This window comes from Falco peregrinus, chromosome 5 (assembly GCF_023634155.1).
Source record: "Falco peregrinus isolate bFalPer1 chromosome 5, bFalPer1.pri, whole genome shotgun sequence".
NCBI classification, from domain to species: domain Eukaryota; kingdom Metazoa; phylum Chordata; class Aves; order Falconiformes; family Falconidae; genus Falco; species Falco peregrinus.
The window spans coordinates 57,280,342-57,307,188 of record NC_073725.1 but is presented as its reverse complement, the minus strand read 5'-3'; the positions used below and the strand labels follow the sequence as shown (position 1 = coordinate 57,307,188).

The 26,847-nt window shown below is 41.0% G+C and overlaps 1 protein-coding gene across 4 annotated transcripts in view; it reads right to left on the bottom strand.

Moving 5' to 3' along the window:
* PRKAG2 (protein kinase AMP-activated non-catalytic subunit gamma 2) overlaps positions 1–26,847 on the bottom strand; it is a 223,515-nt gene that overhangs the window by 144,567 nt on the left and 52,101 nt on the right. For 2 of the 4 annotated variants that reach the window (XM_055803360.1, XM_055803362.1), the window contains exon 2: positions 10,440–10,511. In XM_055803360.1, coding sequence (XP_055659335.1) covers positions 10,440–10,511 — 72 coding nt within the window. Of the gene's footprint in view, positions 1–10,439; positions 10,512–23,647; positions 23,766–26,847 lie in introns of those variants that run through there. The other 2 variants (XM_055803364.1, XM_055803363.1) reach the window with 2 other exon arrangements.

Genomic DNA, 26,847 nt, shown 5'->3' with positions numbered 1-26,847 from the left:
ATAGCAATCTTACTGAATGAGGTGAAAATATTTTTACCTGTCAAGATATACATCCTGAATATTCTACTGTAGATCTCATTAAATACACAACAAGTCACAAAAGACTTCAGCCAGCATTATGTATCATGTTACTATCCAAACACAGAAGTAAAAATAGTTGTAGTACAATAAACACCACCACATCTCCTTTCCGGGGATATTTTTCAACCAATCTTCGTGCTAAAATCAACATGGCTGGTCTGTGTTATTTAATTAATATCTAGGCTCAAAGATCACCTTTTCATTTAAATTGAAAAAAGAACCCCCTTTTTTTTCTGGATTAACACAAATATTAAACAGAAAGACTGTGGAACATAAAACCGTTCAGTGATTCTGTATGCCCTCCTCTGGGTCAGCGAGTGGCTTGTGTATATGAATCCAGCAAAAATGGTCAGCTGAGTTTAAATCACACATGCAATTAACTCCGTTTTCAAAATAATGTTTAGCCACAGTCCAACACACTTGTAGAAATACGTGTGAGCAGCACAATGGCCAAATAGCTGCTCCCTCTGTAACACAGGATCCCACTTCTCGTAATCCTGTCTCCTACACATGCATTTTGGAACAGCTCCTCTTTCCACTTGGGATGGGACAGAGCTGGAATGGGTCCTGCTCTGTGGGAACTGCTTAAGGGCCTGCAGAGAGCGTGCCCCCCTGTTTGGGAAGGTTTCAAACCTAAAAGACAAGTGGCAGTTCATCTGGGAGATGGACACAAATAGCGCAGGTCACTAGGCAGAGCACAGAGGCACACCAGCACAGCCTTGGACAGCTGATGAATTCCGCTCTGTACTCCTCTGCGCAGCATGGAGATGTCTGGCAAGTGACACAACAGCTTTTTATACCTGCATATGTATTTTTGACAGTGTAGACAAAAATATCTCAAAAATATACCTGTCCTTTTGCAGATGAATTAGGGGCGCAGTTGCCCTCAAAGGGACATTTTTGGAAAAGATACATCAATTCTGGCTGAAGCGCTGGGCACCAAAAGCAACAACAGACTCTTGGCAGTACCCATAAGAGAAGAAAAAAGTACTATTTCATGCTTAATGCAGTGGTCTGAGCCTCAGGTTTGCTTACCAGCTCTGTAACGGATTCTGTGTGCAATCTTGAGAACTCATTTCGTATTACACACCTATTCTGCCATGAGGACTCATTTCATATTACACACCTATTCTGCCATGAGGACCGTATCTCCTTTATTCCCACTCTGGCACACAAACTGTCTCCCAGTGTGTATTTATCAAGAACAATAAGGGCACAAATCCTCGACTGAGACCTGGTATAGTAACCACACTATAGTAACTATAAGTAAATTCATGAACAAACGGCACTTTTGTAATGGGTAAAACAGTCCCAAAGTGATAGCTTTTTCATAAAAGCTCATTAACTTTACTAAAATCTCATCTGTAAATCATCTGAGACTACTTATACATTTCCTTTTCACAAATACCTAATCCAGGAAACAACCAAGTAGTGCAATGGCACCTCCTTTTGCATTGTAATTTCAATCGGTCTATTGCCAAATCTACTGCCTGAAAGTGGGGAGTAAGAATATTTTCAAGTTCATTTTAATTATATACAAATCCACCACTACTACTGTAATTTAGGACTGTTTCCAGGATGGTAATTTCATTATAATTTTTCCTAAAGTGACAAGTCATTACATTTGTAAAGCTAAGAGAAAGGTATCACTCTGGTGTTACCTTTTAATATTTTGTGTTATCTTTTTTGCATGCTTGTTTGGTTACAACGACACCCTGATAGGAGACACTTTTAAAAGACTATGGTGTCTTCCCTCACTAAAGTAATTAATTCTAGAAATGTAAAATGTCAGACAAGAATTTGTCACAAAAGTCAGTATACCCTTGTATGTGCAAGTCAGACACAAAAGCAAACTGTTCTCAAATTCTGAGCAGAAGCAGCGGGATGTTTGTATTTATTGCAATCACAACCGGTTGCTTCCTCTCCATCGTGCCAGGCAGATGAATTAGCTAATTGCTGGAGCACCAGGGCACACTGCTAAATACACATGTGCATGCTACTAAATTAAAGGAAATTACTACATCGAATTCTTCCCCAGCTGCTCCACATGTTAATTATACACAGGTTACACCCACCATCAAAGCAGATAAATACCTGTGATTTTGCTTTGGGAATTACAATAGAATTGCTTGCTTAGACTATTATTTGAGCTAATGGATTGCAAGCTTTAAAAGATGATTAGGTGCTTCCATGAGTAAAATCAGCAGCAGCAACAGTTATCACAGCATACACAAAAGTCACAAGGCAATGTTAATTTTCATGCTTCAGCTGGGAATGTGGAAGAATCTCTGCTGTGGAATAAACCCCATCATCCTATGCAGGCTATACTGGCAGCGGTGCTAGGGGCAGGTTATACAGCGAGATGGATCATCAGCCTGTTCTTTATGCTTTTTGGGCTCATTTCCTGAAGCTATGACAGGCAGGTAGGCAGAAAACTCCCACATGTGCTTTGGAAAAATAACTATTTCCCCAGATGAGCAGTAGCAGAAAAAACCTCACTATTACACCCTGGTTTCTCACATTAATAACCCTTGTTTGTCTGTTTGTGTTGGTCCAGGAAATGCAGTAAAGTGAGAATGGGCAGAAATGTGAAACACATCTAATAAATGCACGTGGTGATATGGCTCATTTGGCCCTGATTGGATAATTGGTCTCTTGGAGATAAAATAATCCAAACACACGATGCAAGCACAATACAAATCAATGCACAAATAAGGTTTAATAAAAGAAAATGAAAAATGTCTCTAAGTATGAAGACTGTTCACCTAACTAAAAAACCTTAACCAACCGACCAACAACAAAACATTCCCTGTGTTGGCTTTCTGCAGGGCATATATGAGCAATTTGAGCTCTAAGCCTAAGCTTTGACTCCTTAAACCTTAAAACTGGTGATGTTGGAGAGAAATGACAGCTCCTGACCGTATATCTGCAAAGAACCATACAGTGGGAATACACCTAAATTAGCAGCTCAGTAATAGTGCCAGTGCAACCCTACCCTCGGCCTACAGCAATGTGCTCCCCGGTGAGGTGAAGCAACTGAGCAGTGCCCCATGCTACATCCGATGTGCTATTTCTAGCAACTGATTCCGCTTGTGCAAGGCTAAACCAGTTACCTTACATAGCACTGAGTAAATATATCCTAAAATGCTGTAAGAAACTATCAGTTTTCATGCTTCAGAGCACAAAAGGATCCTCAGCTGGGGACCAGAGAGAGACTTTCCTCTCTTGTATACACCAAATGATCTTAGGCAGGTTTCTAAGATACATCCAGAACTACCCACTGTTGAAAACAAAGCAACAAAACCAGGCATGTCTTACAGTACTTGGCATCTAGCAGACTTAATGTTCCATTTTTGGAATGAAACATAAAGTGATAGCATGGCACTTGGCCCAAGCTAGGCAGCTCTGGAAGATTTCGACACAAGAAATAGCATCCTGAAAGCTGCCCCTGTCATTTCACCTGGAGGAGGGAATCTTTCTTTCTTCCTAATCTCTTCTTCCTTTCTCCTAGCTAAGCACATTAATGGCTCAGAGCCATCCTGTGATAGACCAGCAGACCCACACCTTCATTTTCAACAAACTCCTAGATGACAAATTCCCAGCATAAACCATTATCAGTCCCAGACTACCCCAAACAACTGAATGAAGCAGCTGGACAGAGGCTCAAACCATCAAGCAGTTCTCCATATGGCTTCTCACTCACCATCTGATGGGGACTCTATCTGTGCTGCCTGGGCTCGGAGAGACCACAACCCAGGGACAGCCCCAAGTTGCACGTGGCCACTCTGCTTTAGTAGGTGCAACAGTTTGGCTCTCCAACAGGACCATGTCCAAGCCCTTCATCTCCGGGCCAAGAGAACGCTCCCTGATCTCCTTTATTTCTTGCTCCTGTTGACATATCCAAAGTGAACAACCTTTTATCTTGTGCTGTTAAGAATTATCCGTTCTGAAGGTCATCCAGGTCTTCCTGTATGAGGTCCTTCCCTATGATGAAAAAACCACCTCTCTTCGCATCATCAACCGATTTGGTTAGCATGCTTCTATTTTTTGTCTCAGCCTTATTAGCACAGACCAGTCCCAGGACTGAGCTTGGGGGAAACACCACCAGTTCTGTCCCTCCATCCAACAGTTGTCCTTTCAATAGCAGCCTGCCATCTTTCCCTTCATCTATTTTCTTACCTTACTTGAAATTCTTCATCTTGTTTTACAAGAAAAACTAAAGTGCACTACATTTAATCAGTACCATACGACAATCCCCAACAGAATGTGCTAAGAGACCAAACTATACATACTTCACCAAGAACTAGTTTCTCATCATCCAAACACCATCCATCTCTGTCCTGCCTCTTCTCACTCACAGGCACAATTTTCCCAAACATTCTCGTTTTCTTTCCAATGCTTTGTATTGAAAATCTGGTCTCTCCATTTCAACCAAATAAAGTTCTAAGAAGCCATTTCTGCTCCCAACCTAGAACTTAAGGACCACTTAACTGCTGGGAAGAGAAGTATCCTGCCAAAGCAATGTGCCCAGAAAAACGAACGAGCTCTGCTGAGAAGACCGTGACCATGCACAGACAAAGGCGGTGTCGGAGCCAGGGAAACCCAAGCACTGCCTGTGTCCCTGCCACAGCACCTCCGCACAGCCATCTCCGCTGCTCCCGCACCAGGGTGCTCCAGCAACAGGCCTTTTCTTGGGCACAGAGCCTTCCCCAGAGGATGCCCTCCCTGCTCTGGCTCTGGTTCAATTTTGGGTGAATTTAGATTCATTTTTCAGAACAAGCTGAAAAAATGATCTGTCTAGAATATGAATGGGCTCAAGCTAAGGAGCCTTTCAAAATGCTTTGAAATGTAAGTGAAAGTTATTAAATGCTCCTGAGCTCCATTCCTTTTTTCTCCAACTCCAAATAGTTAGGACATATATAAAGCATTTGAGTTCTGTTTGCTTTTACAAGAGTGAGTTATTTGACTTTTATTTTGCCTCTCTTCACTTAAAAATTTATTTGAAAAGTGAGTACAGAAAAGGAACAACCTCCCACCATCCTTGACAGGGACAGTAAACACAATTAGAGACGATACACCAGATAGATGTCTGCACTTGTTTCCTGCCCTTCAACTGAATCTCAATAAAAAAGCCCTTTGATAAAGTTAATTGGATGATTCTCTTATTCTGCTGGAATAAAAGAGCTCGCAGAAACACAAGAGCTGACTTCATTAGACTGAAAGGTAATGAAGGACTTACTCTCCCCGGCACTATGTGGTCCCATTCACCACCACTAGTTCCCTTGGTTCTGCATGAGCTGTAACAATTGAGATGACAACGTATTTTACGGGATCAGAGATGTCTCTTCCCAAAACTAAAGTACAATGACACTTTCCAAATTAAAATACAATGGGATGCGGCTGGCTGCTCTGGCAGGCTCTGAGAGCTCTGCATTGCTGTATGGACGGTTGGGATAAGGTGTCCAGCAGCAAGCAGGACTGCTCAGAGGCAGAAGCAGGCCTGAAGAAAGGTGAAAGTAGAGCTGGCTCCCTGTCCACTTCCTAACCCTTAACTGCATTTATTTTAAAATAGTAGATGGGAAGGAGCCATGAACGTGACAGTGCAGTGACTGCCCTACATGCCCTTGCCCTGAGGCTCCCTGCACCCACTGCAGGTGCCCCATGCCAAGGCTGTGGCAGCATCCAGGACACGCTCCCCATCCTCACTGCTCATAAAGAAACAGACAATTAAAAGATTGGGAAAAAGTAAATCAAAAGGAGATTTATTATCTAGTGAAGGATGGGCTAGAAGTGACACATTTTTTGTTTCTCCTCCCTGTTCCATGGGTTGCTTGTGCAGTTGCCATGAGTCGATGGACAAAACAAAACAAATGCTGGGACCAGAAGCAGGACAAAGTGTTCCTTGAAGTCCTTCAATACTGAAGTCACTCCTTGGATGTTGCCTGATCCTAGTTCATCAACATTTTCCTGCACTACTGATAGCAGAACTGAGTCAAATGTAGTTTTTACAAAGCCTCTACTTTCCATCCTATTCTTTTGTTCGTACGTCCAAAAACCAAACTGATCCTTTAACCACTGTGTTCACATCCAGAGTCTATGTACAGCTGATTACCTACAGCTATTCTTAAAAACTAATCAAGGCTTTGTGAAAGACTTCCCAAAAATAAAGTCTGCATTATTTGCTCTAGGTGTAACCGATCACAATTTGGCCAAATTGAGACATACTGTTTGCTTGCAAAATGTGTTTTAAGTGATTCAAGTCATTCTGCATTGGAAAATTTCCTGCTCAGAATTTACCACTCTTTTCCCCCTCATTTTTGCATGAACTACAAATTGTATCAGTAATGAATCTGTATTTCTTTCAAGTCACTGATAAAGTATGATATAGTGCAGCAACAGAATGTTTTGTCTGTCTAGAAACAAAATCTTCCACTGATGAGTCTGAACTTACTTTATCAGCCAGGTTTTTATTCATTTAATAGTCTCCATGTTCATTCAGTATCATTCCAGTTTCTTAAATCAAAATCCTTGTGATACTGTTTTATATACATGACACCAACACTATGACATTTTCCATCCACATTTGTAATTCATTTAAAACCCCACATTTGTTCAATAAGAACTGTTTACCATTAATTCCAAGCCAAATTAGTCTATTATAACAGCATCCTCAACTATCCAACATTAGCTATGTCATTGTTTTGCCCAGGACTAAAGTTAGACTGAGAAACCTGCAAATTATCCTAATTGCAAATGTTTTAAATATTAACACTTAATTGCTGGTTTTGCAGTCTTCTGGAACTTCATCCCTGCTCCAAGATTTATTCAAAATCAGCACTAGTCAGAGAAAGCTCTGCCAATTCATTCAAGGTGTTTTACCACAGTTGTTTGGTTTTAATTGTAAAATGCCTAGCTTTAGCATCTTCTGCTTTAAATACACTTAAGTTATTGATAGGACAGAGTCACCATTGTCAACAAAGTTAAACACCTCACTGGCTTTTCCCCCATGTAGAGAAAAGACTTTTTAATGCACACTTCCAAGCTTTCTTCCATATTTTTATGACAATTCTATTATTTCCATAAAGGAATGGATCAATATTATTCTTCAGACTAGTTTTCTTCTTCCTCCTCCCTCCTCCCTCTATAATTTGCCAGCTGCCTCCCCATGGACAATTTTCTTTTTGTGTCATTTTCTTTTCTCTAATCATTCATAATCCTGGGCTTTCAGCTGAAAGCAACAGTTCTCAGTTTCCTATAATTTCCACATTTTATCCTTTAACCTACATTTTAGATGATAGATCTATAATCAGTCAAGGTATTAAGACCTCTGAAATTGATAGAGCCATTTGGGTGCAGAGGGGCACTCATCCCTGACTGCTGCCCTGCCACACCGTACCAGGATTATTTTCTGAATGATACATCACTCATGATTTTCCAGGCCTCTAAACTGCCCGTCTTCCACTGTCTTCTTCCAGACCAAGGAAACCCAGTAAATCTAATTGCATCCCAGCTCCCAGTTGTCTTTGTCTATACCAGTTTATTTAATGATCCTCTATGGTCTCTCTGCAAGAAAGATTCAAGCCACTTCGGGAGTGTCCTGGCTTTGAGGACAGGGCAATCAGCAATACCAGTTGTTTTAGACAAAGCTACCAGCACAAGTATTAAGGCATTTTTTTAGGCAATAAGAAAGGCCCGGATACCTGCCACAGCCACAAGAACTACTTTTCTCCATCACACCATGCCAAAAACTTCTACACAAGATTCTTGACAGTATTATATTCTCCATCTTCAACAAAGGAAGATGAAAACTATCCCTGTTCTCTTCCTGCCATTGGTCATAAAGGAAAGAAGAATACATCATTTATTATAGCAGCCATGTTAATAAGAAGTGATTAAGGCTAAACTTCAGGAAATGTGTGTCACATTCCCACCACTGCCAAAAAATTCCTATGTGAACCTGCACAACTAATTCTTCCTAGCTGCATAATGAGGATTGTTGTCATGGGATAATGATTGAGAGACACTTGCATGGCAAAGTGCTGCAGATCTCTGTGAAAAATGTTAATTCAGTTTCTAAAAGCCTTTCACAAAGAACAGGAGAATTGAATTAATGGCAGATCGGAAAGACGGGTTGTGAACTACTCTTCATTACCTTGATCTATAGCCCAGGTGACAGAAGAATTGAGTGCAGGAAGAGACATTCCTGATGAATTGCCTGTCTCCAACATGACAGGTGAATGGAAATTATAAAATACTGACTTTTAATATACAAAACTTACACACCATATGGTGATTTCAAACTTCAACAAAGAAAAACCATCTCACTTGAAAGTGAGGAGCAACTTGGGGACTTCTTAATGTAGCACCAATAGGGACAGGCAAGCTTTTAGTTATAATTAAATAAATAATGCGGTCTGATGTTACTTATCATTCACTAGGAGCAAAGGTCCCATCCTTCCCACTGAGGGAAATGATATACGGGATGAGGTGTGTAGCAATGGATTTTATTAGTTTCTTATCAGAAGTTGGGCACTGCCAGCTCATTTCTTAACACTTTGTTGCATGTGTTGAACTGAGATCCAAGTATAATGTTAGAAAAAACTCTTGGTCTTATACACTCAATCAAAAAAGTCAGTTAAATAAGCGATTTCAGATGTTAAGCCTCGGTTGCATGGTTAGTCCAAAGTTAGTTGCACTTCCATAAGCAGAATTTGACTCAAGTCTGGCGAAAAAAACTAGCATTTACTGAAGCTGCAAAAAGAGGCAACTGATGTTCTTCCAGTTCTCCCAAGATAAGTGCTCATCAAATGACAGTCTCAAGATCAGTAAGAGGGAAACCAGGGGATTCATAAATGGTGAAGTGGAAACCATTAAATGATATAATGTACATATGCAGAAATAAACGATACAAAGTACACGCGCGAGATTAGCTTTGGAATATTTTTTTCTTCATGACTGAGATGCATGCAGCTTTCTCACCTTTCTTTGGGAAAAGGAGGTGATAAATGGAAAAACTAAGCTTTAGCTAGAAACCCCTGCCTTCTACCAGAATGACAACCCTTTCCAAAAACATCACATCATTCACTTTATTCAAACCCTCCAAACAAGCACCTTTCGGTAACGCTGTATATTTTAGCTTCCCTGGCATCTGCAACAGTTTCTGTGTGTCAGTGACTCCTACCTCAGTCTTAACGCAAAAAAGAACAAGGCCAATGTTATAAACATGTTCAATTACTGATGGATTGCTGAATTTTTTTTTAAACAATTGTCCTTTGCTGTGAGGTGCAAAGGAACAGAAACTCATACTGTCATGTTATTATTGTTCCAGGTGCAGATTAGCTTAAATAAGAAGATATTTGTTGCTTCACCTGCCTTGAACTGTAACTGCAGACGCTTTGACAAACAGCTTGTAGCAGGTTTAATCCTCACGGAGTCCACAGCCTTGTAAATACTGTGACAAGTCAAACTGGTCCACTGTGTAGCTATAGATCAGCTTTTGGGGTTATCTACTATTTGGAGGAGTACCTCTCTTCCCCAAGCCCAAAACTTGGTTGGTAGTATGCTTACATTAAGCAGACCAGCTTGTACTTCAATGCTTTGTGAAAATGATCAGACCAGGACCTGAAGATGACAGATCCCACCCACAATTTCTCTTGCTTTGAAGGCTGTGTAGGCACCATATAACCATCCCCAATGTCATCCATCGAATATGCTCTCCTGATCATTTTAAAGCAAGCAAACCCTGTGAATGCATTGGTTTAAGTTAATAGCAGGCCATCAGAAAAACAAATCATAGCAATGCCTCCAGAAGAATAACCTTGAGTTAATCCCACACTGCGAAGGAACCTTTCCACCTTGTTGACAGGAAGACCCTACTGCTATGGCTTCAGCAAATAAAGGCAGCTCATTTTGCCAGTGGAAAGGACAGATAAATCAAGGTCACTGAACAGAGAGCAACCTCCAGGAGACAATTCCAGGTAAACATACCGACAGCCACAGACACCTGTTTGGGCACTGTATTTCTGTAGCAACACCACAAATTTTACTAGCTAATTGTATTCCTGAGAATGCAGTTCTGCAATATCCCTTCATTGAACTACAACAGTGCTACACACAACATCTGCAGTATTTAAAACCGTACCACCAGAAGTTAGCATCGCTTACAGGTATACTGCATAAGCACCGTCATGGTAAGGTCTGCAAAAGTTACTATATTTGCCTTCATGCATCGCTCTCAACAGGTTAATGGTATGGCAGGAAAGATTAAAACCCCAGGCTTTTTTAAAGCCTAATAAATTGTGTTTACCACCAAGAGACTCAACCACTACAGCAAAGGTGAAACTTTGGAAATATCTTACCTTGCGAGAAGCATTTTTGTCTGTGCTCTCCACATCACCGTCCAAGAATGGCATGGCAAATGAGCTGAGATCCTGCCAGGACAGAGAAGAAAAATGGATGTCCTATATTAATGTCTTCTTCCTTCCATCAGAGCATCCCATGATTGTAGCCCGTTGTTTTATTTCCAAAGTGCCCACTGCTTTACCCATAGCAATTGCTGGTAACAAGGCAGTAACACGGGCTCTGATCGTTCTTGTTGGCTGTGAAACCAACGGCAGATGTAAGTAACAAGTGAATAGGGAGCTCTTAGCAGCACTTGCACTATATAGCCATGAAAATGCACCCACACAGCCAAAGACAAAAGTCCTGTGCCTAAACTTTCAGGAGAAGGTACCCAAATCCCACAGAAAACTCTGTAGGAAATTACAGTTTAAACACAGTCACTTGCTCAGTGAATGGCCTACCTTACTTTTAGTGGTGTGTACAATCTTAGTTTAAAAATTATTTATGACAGTAAAGAAAACCTGAATGAGAAGATACCAATGTTCTAAAAAAAATGTAACATATATAACAAAGAGGGAGAAAACTCCAACAGTGCTCCGGGAGGAAATAACCAATTCATTTGCATAAATGAGAGAGAAGCTCCCAATTCTGCATGCCTAAAGATAATAAAGCCATAAGAAAAGCACACATGTTCATCTTTAAACCAAAGATGTAATTACAAAACCAAACTGTAATTACATTCTGCATCCTGCCGTCTGTTCTGTTTATGCTACTTCATGTTCCAGCTATGGGATTTTTAGAGCTCCTTTCTACGTGCATAAGGAAATTATGTTAGTGTCAAGTATAGCATCTGTTTGATCAGAAAAATAGATAATGAGTAAGTCTGCAACCAAAAGCATGAGGTTGCCTAATGCTGTGTTCTGTAGAACTGAATCTTGGATCCCAAATCTTGATCTAAATGTCAGGAATACCTCCCCAGTGCAGAACATCCCAGATGCAAGGCATCATCCTTTTCATGTAATGATTCAGTGCTTCTCTACCACCACATCTGCATGCCATTTAAAACAGGTCAAAACATAAATAAAAAGCAATTTCATGTAAACCAAATTTGAGATTAAATATAGCTTAATTAAAAATTAGCACCATTCGGGAAGTCTGCAAGTCTTGCTTGCCTTCAGAATTCATAGCAGCCACAGGTCTAATCACATCACATTGTGTAATCATACTAAATCCAAAATATGCTCAAAAATGTGTATAACTCAGGCATAATCCTTACAAGTGTTTGAAAATATTCTGGTTACATAACAAACAACAAAAATAAGGAACAAAATATTGAATTACTGGAACTGAAGCACATGGGAGTAATTCATGCCAAGTTGGAAAGGGGAAGAAAAAAAAAAAAAAAAAAGCAGCAGCAGCCAGGCTTGGCCAAGCTGGCCCCAAATCATTAGGCCACAAACCAAAGTATTCATGACAAATTAGTATGCTCTCAGCTCTGTCTATGCACATTCAATGGGAACCATCTACAAAGGGCCAAACAATAAAGCATCAACCCAACTACATAACGTCACCCTCATCCCCATGCTTTAACGGCTGTTTTTCACATCACCTTTGTTTGCAAATAAAAACATTAAGGAAACTTCTCAAAACCAAAAGAAGAGGCAATTTGTTTGGATTAGATTTTCACTGTTATCAATATCTGACAGAGGCTGAACCAGGCACCACAGGACCTTAAAGAAAAACTTCTGTATTAATTTGCTTAGTTAAGATAAAAATTACTTACATACTCCATATAAAAAATATTCATCCATAAATGGCATTTATAAACACTGTCAATAAATGGATTATCATTATTATTGTTATTCCTACTTCATATGTTACTGCAAGACTTCAGTGAAGAATCTCTGTTAAGAAGTTTAAAAGCCTAATAGAAAGTTACACAAAACCAAGTATCCCCTCATGTTGACTTTAATTTAGCCAAAGGATTTACCAACATTTTCCTCTACCCATCTTTGGTAGTGGAGAAGCTGGAATCTGATGTGTGCTAAGTCATTTTCCATGAAATAAATCAAGGAAATAACCTCTTTTGAGCTCCATATATTGGCATCCCTATATTACTACTTGGTGTAATCCACAGGGAGAAAACCTGCTGGTTAGGAAGGCTGGAGAGTGGATAGAAGAAACTGGGTTTAAGGGGACACATACCTAGTAATCAGGGTTGAAAAAGCTATTCAGAAAATCTGGAACAGCTAAGAATGAAACTGTAACTTCTTTTTTTGAGCAGAGATTTTCAAAAACCAGCAGGGGGTAGGTAGGTACAGCTATTTTTCTAGAAGCTAAATTTCAGGTCCCGGTTACAATTCCAAGCTTAAAAACACATATATATTAAATCTTAAAGTCTAAAAGTATCATGAAACCCAGCTGACACTCTATTCTAATTTTTACCTCTCAGATATCATGGAGGTATGCTAACTTCTTCTGTCTTTACAACAACTGGAACTATACTTTGGACAGCATGAGGCCTGCCTTTGTTAATACAGTGCTGGAGAACATTTCAAACAGGGTAATAATTGTACTGTTAGTCCTGTGATAAAGTCTGTAATTGTAGCTGCTGTCTAACAATTTTTTCATCTTCCACTTCTTCATGGGATTCTCTGTATGAAGGCATCCATTTACAGAAGGAAAAAATACACGTACCAAATCCCAGGCTGCAAACACTGCTCTCTCAATTCCAACCTGGTGGTTAAGCAAGGAAATTAGATGCTTATTTTCTCTTTGCATGTATCTCTGCAGAATACAGACTATCTTATTTCTTCCTTGTGTTCCTCTTCATCCAGCAGCTGATGATACAGTAACTCCTTAAAAAAAGGCAAAACAAAAATTGCTCCAAAAGTGTTGCAAAACACCACAGAACTCTTGACAGGCCAATGGTGCAGCCACAGCCCCTATCGCGTATCTGACCGCTCTGTTCTTCTGCCAACAGACACACATTGAAGGGTTGCTCTGCCATTAACCTGGGATTGCAACTGTTCTTAGACAACTTTCTTGCTCTCCAGCTCTGCTTTGCTGCACTTGGAATAAATGCCCTGGAAAATCACATGGTTCTGGAGAGACACTTTAGAAACCTCTGCCAAAGGCATACAATGACATCCTGGTACAAGGAAGAGTCCTTCGCGTTTGAGGCTGCAGAGCTCTGGCTGAAAAACAAATGGCATTACTCCCTGTATCCATCAGTCCTGCATTATGTCCTTGGATAGGCAACTTCTGCAGAGACCACAGTCTATGATCATCCCTGGGCACCAGAGACTGCAGCTCCTAGTGCTGCTAACCTGGAATTAAGAGTATGAAAAGCCTATTTCGCAAGGTTTTGTTAGCTTTCCTGCCACGCTCCTGTTCCTCAGCCAGTCGTTCACATCACTCAGCGCTGACAGCCAGACGTCACTCCTGCCATGCCCAATTAGAAAAAAACGACCTCTTGAGCAGTTTAGATTGACTTTACAGACACAAAGCTGCTTCAGATTTATTTTGTTTTCAATCCACTTCTATTTACAAAAGGTTGTCATGGCAGCTTCTGTTATATTCACTGAAGAATACGGCCCCGGGGATATCAAAGGTTTTTCCAGAGGACAGCAGGGCTGTGACACAGCAGAGCCAGGGCTCAGTGCTCCTCCTACCCACCAGGCTCCCTCCTGGGGAGGGCAATCTCCTACACCACCTACTCAACAGGCCATGCTCCAGGACTTTTCTTATGGATAGCGCAGGAGGTTAGCAGATGTAAAAAAGCAACTAAATCGACTTTATTGTTTTTAACAGGTTTATCAGCTGCTTTAGTTTTTGCAGGGTGTAAGTCAGGATAATTTTGTCTGCAAGCGCACTTACTTTCTCTACCACTTCTTTCCCTGCTTCCTCTAGGAGAGAAACAGGTATCTCGAAGGTTACAGATTCTTCACTCCGATTTCTCCTCCAAAGGTGAGACTAACTCTAAGGTCATTTTTGTCTGGGTTACCCCTACAGGTAGAGGATGAACCTTCCTAATTCCAGCTCATTTTCCTCTGACAGCTCTTGTATCAGGATACTTGGAATTACGTGGAAAGAAGGAAGAATACATTTTTTGTTCTTTGACGTCCTGGGAAAACAAAGAACCTTTTCTCAGAACTGTTTTGAACAACAGGAACAAAACCCACATTTTAGGATACAGAAAGCAAATATATTGGCTGGCATAGCATAGCCAAAGAACAACAGGAGCAAGATCTGGTTAGCCAAGCCATCTTTCACCTTTTCCAGCCAGTTTCACTATTGCTTTCCTTACTGGGGAGGATTCCTGCCAAAAAGGCTTGCCCAGACACGCTGGTCTGGAAGCTTCTGCAGTTGGAGACCTTGGTGTCAGAAGAAGGCCTCCAGCACTTCTGTTGCGGAGGCTGCAATCTTAAATAACAGACCACTAAAGCCTTGCATCCAGTAAACAACATAGAATAGACAGGATTCTTTTTTTAATTGTTTTGTTTCAAGGCTACTTTGGCAGCCAGGCTGACAAAGCTTCCCTGCAATGGCTGAAGACAAGGAGCCAGCCAGGTACTCAGTGGCATGCTGTGATTGACAGGTCAGAGACCAATTTCCAAGGTATTTTGGGTGGAAGCAGGGCCTTTTTATGGCCCCACTCAACAATGGTCCAACATTTCAGGGCTGGGTATCAAAAGAATATTTTGCAAACAGCTCCCTGCTGCCATACTTTGCAACTGTCCCTTCAAATGCAAGGCATGGCCATGAACAACACGGTCATGTGAAATCTGTGCCCATGGTCATGGGTCTGTGCCCCACCAACACTGTCAATTCTCTGGCCATGTTTCAGAGTTGACTCGGGTCAGAATAGCTTCACGGTAGCCCCATGTCCTATTGCTGCTGAAAGGCTGGGTTCCTCAGCTATAAGCAACTTCAGAGTCCTAGCGTAGGTAGCATCATGCAGTCCTGACTACTGATGGTGTCACCTATGAGACATTATTTTTCGGTTTCACTAAGTTCTATATATGTGCTAGGATTGCACTGAATTTAAGGATGTGAAATGCCTGCCAGACATTACAGTTTCTCTTTACAACATAACTCAAGCAGGAGGTGACACTTTACTAAGACAGCTTTTCAATATGGGGAGACAGCTCCTTTAATAAAATAAACAAAGAAAACAAGATACAGAGAAATTAAGCTGAGTGCTGACAAGAGCCCTGATTTCACAAAAAATTGCTGAAAGCTGCACTCCTCAGCATCACACCTTAACAGGGCTCTTGGGGTCTTCTCCTCTGCTAATGTTACTGCGCTATGAGTACTCCAGCTATCCCGCCAAGGACAAAGAAAGTCGGGATTTTTATTAACATCACCTGTGAACAATTTCGTTCATCTCAGTCTGCACACCAGCAGATATTTTTTTTTGATCAACCTTGGATTCGTACCTATTACAAGCCTATATAAAACTCTGAATAGCAAATATGCTACATATGCTAATAGCCTGTGAGCAGAATCCAGAGTCTGAACTCTGTGAAATAGAGGGCATAGCTTCGTAGCTCTGATTGATAAGAAATTTTTCTTTTTTTTGAGAACAATCTTATCTAGATGCCTTTGGGGATTTATATCAAATCACTCAATTATTGCACAAGGAAGGATTCAAAACTGACGTACACAGGAACTTCTGTCCTTTTGCTTTTGCTGTTTTGATATACTATCGTAGTATAGCGTAAGTCTTGCTACATTGCTTTATGCCTTCAGAAGCAGGTTGCTCATTGCTTTGCTTTTCTCCCTCCCCCATGCCATCTAGACTGCAGCATGTGTTTTGGAGACAGATATATAAGTCGTACTGTGAGACTGAGGATGCTGGTGACTAAATCTCGGTATGACTCAATGGGAGTGGGCAGTAACAGATGTACAAAGCTGGTTAGCTTTGTGCAAGCCAGTTTTGTACTTCAACAAGGCTATTCCAATTTTTTAATACAAATAGCCTTAAGAGTAATGGCAAACAAATAAAGAACAACTGAGCGGGTCTGAAGATTTTGAGATTGTAGAAATGAGATATAGAGACTTGATTTTGTCCACAGTATGAAGATGCCAGAGGCAGCATGGTCCGGAAGGCAGCCGGTGTCTGTGCATAACCAGCTGTGCACACTTCAATGTCAACATGGATACAGCATCAGATTTGAAATAACAGAATGTAAATCACCTTAAATTATGTGCCTGGAAGAAATGGGAAATATTCAGTCCCAGGGAGGCATAATCTAAAAAGTTAGGGAGTAATGGCTGGCTGAAAGCTAACCCAGATCTCAGTATATGAAAATCCCCATCCATCTGGTGATTATTCAATACCCTATATTAAAAAACTCATATACGAAAACTTTGCCTACGAAAACCAGCCTACATGTAATTTCAAGGCATTTATTTCAGCTGTAACAAGAAACAGACAAAATACGGAAGAGCTACTGAAGCCATTTCTCCCCCATTCTCATCCATGGGTCACCCAGTCTGGATTGCCACCACTTGGTCAGAAAGAGCTGCTAAAACTAAGAATTTCAAGGGGATAAAAAAAAAAAAAACCATGAAACCAGTACGTCCTTGATATTTCCCTGAAAACAGCTGTCTTTCAAGCTGTTCTGCCTGAGTTATCCTGATCATGGGATACTGGCAGCATCCAGCCCACCCTTCTTCATTTCTAAACCTCTTGATGGATCCTGACAGGCACTAATCTCCAGCAGTCTACAGCAAGTTCACCTTTTGTCTTCTGAGGCTGTAGACAAGGTTCATCAACAAAAACTGCTAAGAGATTCTGGATTGTTGTTTGTTTTGTGCTCAGCCTCAGACTTAAACCAGTAGGACACATTCCTATGCTGTTCATGGAAAAAATGAAATTTTCTTTTAAGCCTCATGCTCTCCTGCCAGGAAACACCATCGTATCTTCTTGGTGATTCAGCCTTTGCAGATGAGCTGAGCACAGATAGCCTGGGGTGGGATGCAATCAGTTCTGCCTGAAGCCCCATAATACTTTTAATGTCCAGAGAGCTCAGGGCTGTATGGAAATGCTATGATGAAGGGTACTGCTCTCCACCTCATCAGTAAGTCACAGACCATCACAAGGGGCTCCCTGAATACGATCCCCGTGCACATGACAGCCTGGTTTGTCAGCTTCTTCACACCATGAACCACACAGCATGGTACTGGCAGCATGTTTATTACAATGGCAGATGGACAACCCAGCAAATGTGTAAATAATGAAATGTCATTTAAAAAAAAAAAAAAAAAAAGAGGAGAGAGAGAAAGCGAGAGAACAGCAGAGAAAGCAAGTCAGGGTTGAAAACAAAATTCTCAATATTCCCTGTGACACCACAATCCACAAACAAACTCATTATTAAGTGCTATTCCGGGTGCTCAGCTCAAGACAACCTTTCTCTGGTGAGACATTTCCTCCAAGAAGCACCCAAAGTTAGTAAGAGACACAAGGTGAAAGCAGAAGTTAACATACCTCAGACCTGGAAAATGTGGTCAGATGAGTGATGAGGGAATTAAGAAACAACCAAGAGACACGCCTACAGGGTAGGACTGCAGGAGACTGAAAATATTACCCTTCAGATGGCACGTACTCAGTACCAACAGAATTGCTTTCCAATAGTTATATAGTTGTCTTACATAAACAAGACACAGAATCCCAATGTATTTGCAAAGAAAAGCACGCATTTGCTATAAAACTTAACTTGAGCCACAGCGAAATAGCAGAAGTGCAGGAAACAAAAGATGATTTTCCCATAATGTAATGAAAACACTTGAGACACTGCAGCATGGGGGCAATCTGAAGAGGATTCAAAGCAAGGATCATCACGAAGCTTTCTAAATCATCTCTACACTTCAGCTACTTTAAAAGTCACCGTGTTGTGCATTTTTTATGTTTTTCCCCACTCTCTATAGGCCAATTCTCTTTGAAAACCATTTCTTAAAGAAGTGTAAACCAAAACAAAATCAGAACTGAAAACCTCCAGCTGATGGCCTTGCCTGAGAAGGACTTGCAGGGCTCTCCCTTGCATATATATGACTAAAAATGGTGACATTCACACCAAGCAGAGAATCTCTGACATAAATACTTGAACTGCAACTATTTTTTCCAGTTCACTGCATTTAAGGAAGACAGCTGCCTGTTGCCTCCTCTTTACATTCTTGTCAGTTAATAACCATGAATAATCTTAACAGCTAGAAGAAAGCTTATAGCTGGAAAGCCAGGCAAGCAAGGGATTGCTCTGATCAAGTAGTCCCTCAACTAAAAAAGAAAGAAAGTAAAAAAAAAACCAACCCAGAATAGGGAAATTAGGCAAGGAAAAACAGAACAGGATGGCTCCGTGCTTAGTGTCTGAAAGACCTGAACGGGAGGTCAAAGGGGACAATACATGGAGCCCATGACAAAGGAAGATTCCCCTCTTGATGCTTTCCTGCTGCATTTTCCTACATCACTTTGCAGCTGCAGAGAACAATTTTATGACTACAAATTTTACAGTTACTTTGCTATAGTTTATCTTGACGTTTTAGCACCACATGTAAAATGAGACCAATATGCTTTATTCCATAGCCTAAACTATGTTTTTAATTTCCCAAAAGAACGGATGTCTTCATTCTTTGCCCTCTGAGCTCTTTATTTAAAGGTGCATTTTGCTGAAGCTGGCAACATAAAAAGCCCTCAAGGACAGAAGAAAGCTCAAAATCTCAAAGGTAATCTAGAAAACCGGATCACATTCATAGTACAGTACTTTGCCCTAAATCCAGCTTGTATGTCCTTCAGGTCCCACCCTTGGCTTTGAGCTGAGAGATGCTGAAATTTGGTACCATTACTACTTTTTCCAGTTAGCAGCGCCATGCAATACTAATAAATTACATCTTTCATCTACTTTAAAGACTGCATATCCAGTCCAGAATAGCTTCATGGACAGACTTAAGTGATGAGACTTTCATTGCGTGCCCTGGCTTTCTGGTTTACCTCTAGGAAGGCATCAAAGGACAGGACATCTGTCATCTAACTTCAGCCATCCAAAACACCAGTCATCTACCCCGCACTTTTTGTCCAGCCTAGAGAGCAAGGAAAAGCCAGTATCTCCAATGGGCAATTTGCTCCCCTTCCCCTGGTTTGGGAGAGGTTAGACAACTTTGGGTGAATCAGCAAAGTATAAATGAACCCTGCCTCTTACCTCTCTCTCTTTACTGACTATAAAGTGGGAATAAAATAACTTATTTACCTTTCCCCCCTCTATTCAGAAAGCAAGCTGTCCAGACAAGGGATTGCATCTTACTACAGGCACGTCTACACAGCAATCGCAAGCGTGGTTTACACCAGCTCACTTTCACCCAGCTCCACACAGCACTGATAAAAGTGTAGCCATGACAACACATGGGTTAGCGTAGGCTGCAAAATCCCTGTGGGAGGCTGAGTAAATCCTCCAGCAATTTAGCTCACTTCGAGCTCCTTGCTCCCGCTGTTGTACATCTGTCAGGACTCAGCCGGGCTAATTTAAGGCCAACTTCAATCATGTCTTTGCTTGCAGTCTAGACACACTATAGGCATCCATACAATGGGTAGCACAATGAGGTCCTAAGCTCTGCTGGCATTTCTAAGTGTTCCTAAGATGTTCCTAATTTTCCTTGCACAGCTTTGGCTGCTGCATAGGAAACAGGGTTAACTCTTTGACAGGGTGAGCACCCATTGAAGTGAAACTGAAGGAGCCATTGTGTCCAACTGGAAAAACTAGAACCTAATCTTCAAGAAAACAGGCCAGCTATACAACCTCTGGGAAAAGCATGTTTGTTAAGAGAATTGGTGTGACCTAAGGGAGATGACCAAGGGACAGTATATCTCACACTTCCAGACCTCCTCACACCAAGCCCCGGCCACTCATTAAGGCTGTCTCAAGGGATGTGCTTCAAAAAGCATCATAGCTCTGTTCCGAAAAGGTGTCAGAAGACACCAATGACCATCTCTGGAAGAAAGATGGATAAAATATTTACCCATCTGGAAAATCTTATGAACAATGAGACAAATGGAAGAACACAATAAAGGGATTACTCACTCTTAGTTGAAATAGCTATCACTGAAAATAAGTTTTTGCAGTGGGTTCAGTTTGGAAATAATCCTCATATGGAAAGGGAAGGACAAAAATAACATACTGGGGGTTTTTTTCTCATTACTGTACACGCAATGCTAAAATTTTAAGGCAGATATTTCCACAAATAAACTGCAGGCTTCTTTCAAAGGCTATGGCTTTCATTGGTATCTACTCTTACCCCCCCAAAAAATAAATTGCTCCTAGTTTAGATCCAGTGCAGGGAAAAAACCCCTTACGAATGAGCCATATTCACTTCTGGCTCCTTTAGCAAGAGTCTTCTGTTTTTAACCATCTTATTCTTCATGTGCCCATTTAAGCATCACGACTACAATAGACCTGTCTGAACACACTGTGGAGAAAAGACAAGCAAACACACAATCACATAAATTCAATTGAAAACTTAAGCTTGATATCTACATATACATGTTGCCAAAAGTAATTTCTGCCCTATGCAACGGTTTTGAAACCCAGCAGACACACTGGTGAGCTGAAACAGGCAAATCTGCATTTGGTGTGGCTGGCAGTTTGTGCACCAAAATGTGTCAAGAAGCATTTGATCCTGCTTGGAAAGTGTGGGAAACATTTCCATGTTAGCAGGACACCCTGGACATAGTGACAGATGGGCAGAGTACGAGCCTGGCGCGGGAGAGGCCATTTTATAACTGGCTGTTGCTCCAAGCCATGTGGCAGACAGTCCAAACCCATTTGTCACAAAAAAATACAACTCACACTGGGATTACCAAACCAATGCACAGGGAGAGCCTCTGCCTGCGGCTCAACCCGGTACGGACACCCGCGCTGCCAAGGAGCATCACCAAATCCTCCCACAAAACAAGCAAGCACCCAGGCGGGAAACAAAACTTAAATGAAATACAACCAAACCATCTTTTTTTTTCTCAAGGTTAAGTCCACAAGGAGGAAATTTTGATTCAGAGTAAGGTTTTTTTATTCTTACTTTGCTTTTTATTTTTATTTTCATAGAAAAATACTGATCTTTTTCCTCACTAACAAAAATTAAGCTAATGCAAGTAATATGGTCCTAAAAAAATTGGTTATTTTTTTCTCACCAGGAATGCCAATTTCTATGTATATGTATTGAATAGCTGTACAACTATTGGTATGCATTTAAATCCAAGTTTTGTTAACATTTATTTTGAGCTCTATTAAGAATGGAAATTGGACTTAGAACTGCAATCAGGCAGTAGAAATCATTAAATACCTATTAAAAAAGTGTCTCTTACATCAAAGCAAGAGGATAAATCTATCAAAATATTTATCAGTTCAAAAAGCAAAAGTATTAATATCTACAGTGAGAAGCAGAAACAGACTTCAGTGGTGACTATGTCCTCCCAGATGTAGATGTGTCAGGGCTCATCTCATGGGGCATCATTTTTTTTTTTTACACACATATAAAACATGCTGTCACATAGGAGAATATATACGGCAAACATAATCATATAATGTGTGCCTACAGACACGATAACAAGCTTTTACAGTTTTTTAACTGCCATTTCTTTTAAATTTAAGATGATTACATATATTTCTTGGCTCCAAATCAGCTTGTCACTGGACATACTTTGGTGGCCAAACATGCTGAAATGACACAGGGATTTTCTCCTCCCAATGGAAAAACCACCAGTGGCTGTTTGCTGCCTGAAGCAAACTGGCTACAGGTGGCTTCCACCAATGCTGTGGTTTGCCTTTAAAGGTTTGTAACAATATTGCTTTTAATTCTCCTGATTTCTTCTTGATGAGTGTCAGACATCCTAGTACAGATTGATGGAGTGGGTTTGGGGGGGGGGGGGGGGGGGGGGTGTTTCAAACTGTAGCATTTTTCAAAACAAATACATTTTTATTCCACTCCCAGAAATAAAAATGGACTAAATTGAAGTGCAAGAGAGTCCTCTTTTGTTGGGTTTCCCACTACCTCCCTTTGGATCAAGGGTTGGCCCCAGGTCGCCAGGATCTATTTCATCCTCCTGCCCACCGTTCCCTCTTCCAATAGATGCTCCTGCTCTCTAGACTCCCAGTTTCAGCAGCTTCAGGTTTCTCTCACCTCCCAGGGCTGCTCAAAGTCAGTGCAGCCTCTGCTTTCCAGCCTCTCCTAAACTCCTAACTCTTCAGCCCATACAGGGGGTATAGCTAGGGTGAAATTCCTTCCCCAAAGGCAGGTATTCTAATCTCTCCTGTGGCCTATAACAGCAGCTAAAACACAGTGACCAACAAGCTGGCAAAATACATTGCATCTTATGCTAGAATAAATTTCAGTTGCTATTCACTAAACCCCTGCCATCATCCCACTAACAGGGCACCTTTAAACCCTTCAGGCTTTGGGTCTGGTCCCAGAAAAGAGTCAGCCTCATCATTATCGGACATTCATTATCTCCCAGGTCCATTAACTGCAGCACAAATTGCATGCGCTCAGCATTTATTCTGGTAGTGGAAAGAGAAAAATGCAAGAGGAACACATGAAGCCTGTAATACACTTCTCTATCCTGACAAATCTCATCAAATATCAAATTAAAATCAATAAGCAGAACAGGAGTTGCTGAAAACCTGCTCTTTGGGGTTTGCAGTGACTAGCCACAGCAATTAGTTGCCCAGCAGTTCAGGCTGCCCTGAGATGAGCAGCATGAGAAACCAGGCATTGCAGGATGCAGAGACCAGATGGTTTTAGGCTGAAATTAAATAAACACCCCCCAAAAGATAATCCCTCTTTCCAAAACACTAAGGAAAAGTTATGCAAGGAAAAACCAAAACAAAACAAAAACCCAAGCTACATTCTTTAACTAGATAAAAGAACATTTTGTTCTGCCTTGGAGTATCTATTGTAATTAAATGCTCTAAAAACAGGACAACAGCCCTGTGCCAGCCATGCATACAAAAGAGACAAAACACTGAAAAAAACCAAAATACCCGAGAACCATGCATTTCTTACACAGCTTGAAGAATGCCTGCCTTCCGACAGAGTCCTGCAGTGCACTCCGGCATCCACCTACATGAATGCAAAACCTATTCCCCTTGCTAAGATAAATAAATTAGAAATAAAAATGAAGATAAAAATAATTAAATCCAAAGAAACCCACATACAGTCGAGCCCTGTTCTGACTTACAGCTCTGAAAAATCCTGCAGTCTGGCTGGAAACGTCCATTGAAGAACTGCATTCAAAGGTTTTCCCTAAAGGCAAGCGCATTTAAACATCTCAGGCTCTGCTACTGAAGCCGATGCTGCAACAGATGGGGACCAGGGCTGGGTGTGTTCCTCCTTCCCATCGCTGTGCTGCAAGAGGATGGCAGGAGCAGTAGGTAACGCAGGAGAAGGCAGGCGACGGGTTTTCTCCCTCGCTGCAGGCTCCCTGCCAAAAATGCTTTAGGCATCGCAAGATTCGATTACACGACTGCAGCAACCTGCCACATTAACTCCGATGGGGGCCAGTGATGTGCACGGACGGCACAAGCAGGTAATTAAGTGCTGTATTGGGTGCATTAGCTAAATGTTGTGGGTACACCAGAGAAGCTGGAGAGTTCAAATAACCGCAGACGTTTTTAATGTGATCAGAAGAAACAAAAGATCCTGTTTTCAATAGCAGAAGTTTCAGATAACTGAGGCTGCATCTGCATCAGTATCGAATACTTAAGGGAAGGGAGCACAGAGCAGCAGATGCATTTTCAGCTGCTGGAGTATCTGCTGCACCATAACAGCCCTGTTCCCCACTTCACCACAAGTCCACTTTGTAGCTGTACAAAAGTCCCAGTACTTCTCTGGGCTTAGGTTTTCCCATCTGCAGCACAAACAGGGGAAGACTTAAACGACTTCATCATTTATTGTAAAGACCTCACCAGGAAAATACAGTGTTCGAGCATAAATTATAACATTATCATTAAAAGATAATAGATAAAGATAATAGCAGAGATTTTGAAAGGTTATCACATGAGCAAGTTCTAGCAGAGCAATGCAAATTCTCCCAGCAGGAGCCGAGGAATGCAGGGATCTGAGTTTTCTTCATCAAGAATTACTTGACAAATCCTTCTTTATAACCATGTTCAGCTTTGATTACTCCACCAACCTTTACTGGCAAAGAAATCACCCCCCAGACCATGGGGCCCATATCCTTGGCCAAGATGCTATCAAAGGCTGCCATAGATGAGGTGACCTCTGGTAGAACAAAGCTAGCGTGAAGGCAAAAGGCAGAAAGATAATCTCTGCAGCTTCCAGTATTTTAACAAAAGGCATCAAAATACTCATGCAATGAACTGACACTTCTCTGGAGAAACAGGTGGCCAGATCCTGAGCCATGAAGCATTGCCAATCCTTTCTTGGCCATTTCAAAATAACATTTGTGATGATGTATTCAAATACTCTTCAACATGGAGGATTTGCTTTAATTAATGGCTACCAGTCACTAAATTGTTACAGTGAGGTGGACTTGCCTTATGCATCACTCTCCGTCTACTTATCCTGTTCACTGCAGGACCCTGCACCCTTTTGCAACCGGGTGCAACTAGTATTGCCCTTAATTCTGTCTAAATCAAATAATATATATCACCAAAACCAGGCAGTATGTTTTCGTCAGCAGCAAAAAAGCTGAGGTCCAGCTGATGCCCCTCATGTGCCAGGCAGAGAGCACATCCCAGGCTGCTGCCCTCCCCTCCCTTGGCGTGCTAAGTGCATCTGATAAAACAAGTCCCTTCGGAGCAAAAAAGCTGAAAATGGCACATACTGTTCACTCAGAAATAGCAGCTATTACTTGAACCATTTTAAGACAATCTCAGTGACAGCCCTTTTTAACACAGAAACGAACAAATATTTAGCTTTTAGAAGGTTTTTTCCCCAGCTAAATGAAGATGTTATGCATGCAGAATATACAAATAGTTCAGGAAAATAAAGCTTCCTCTTAAATTTGGTTTCATGGGTACCAGAGAAACCAGTCAACCAGCCGGAGCAAGCAAAACACATTTGTGTCTCTCCTACTTGAGCTGTAAGAGAAAGGCAGGCATCTGCGGCAGACCTAGAGAGGGCAAAAGGGAAGATTGGATTTATCTTGGAATAAAAGAGGTTCTTCCTACAAGCCAGACTGCAAAGCAAGGTTCAGCTCAAATGCTTCCCTGTATAGCTAACTTAAAAGGATTATTCTGTTTAGAGATCACATCAAATAAAAGGGGTATTAACAGCCACGAAAATGTCCCATATCCCTAAATCATCCCTTTCAATTCGCTCACAGGGCTCAGTTTGATGTAGCCAATTTCAAGAATTGCCCTGACCTATTAAGGTGGATTTTTAAAATTAATCTTCAAAACTGGTTCTTGTCTCTAAGTCTGATTTGGCACAAATTCTACCTCAAAAACATGCCTTTTGCTCCCCCACCTTTGGATAAGGAGTATGAAGCAGGAGAAACAGATTGCACAACTGCATCTCAGATAAGCAGAACAGTTAATGGTTTAGATACCGTTTCATAAATATTTGCTGAACTAGTTTTTGGATTCTGTCCAGTTTCTGACATCCATGAAAAACACTGAATAATTTGCCATTTTCTTTCACTCTCCTGGGATGAAAAAAAGGTAGGGAGGTTTTGTTATCATTTCTTACCATTATTTAATAACTACTCTACATTTATGTTGATGTGTCCTGCCAAAAAAGCCCAAGCTATTTTTGAATCTACAGGCCTATGTCATCCCAATCACATTTATGTAAATATTTATGTATTATTTATTAATTAATTAAAACCTCTCTTATGACTGAATTATTCCAAGATCAAATACCTGTGCACATATGTGGCTGGCTAAGCAACTAGTGAAGATCTGAGAAAAAAACCAAACTGACTTCTGAATAAATACCGTGTTTCAAATTGGGATTTCAAGTGCACATGCTCTAATGGAGGTGCTGAGGCTCAGGACTGAAATGCAGCAACATCAGTGGCAAAAAGCAGCAGTGAGTTAGTGCACAACATCTTGCACAAGACAGTGCAACATGTGAAACCACCCAAATAAAGTCATTAAATAATGTTTTCAACCATACCTTACTGACAAGTTCCAGCAGTCCGTATGAACAGGGATCCAAAATTCCAGCTGTTTCCTTATATATTAAGGGCAGTTCAGAAGCCTCCAGAAAATGCTCTGTATAATCAACTTTCCATGTCAATAGATTTTTCAGATTAAAAAAAATATTTTTTTCTACTTCTGAAGTCTTTGCATTTCAAGCTCAGCAGTCATTATTGATTGTATGCATACATGTCTTTAAAAAAGTTTTCATATTGGAGCACTTCTGCATTGCTCACATATTTGGACTGACCATAAGTTTTTCATATTTTTACGA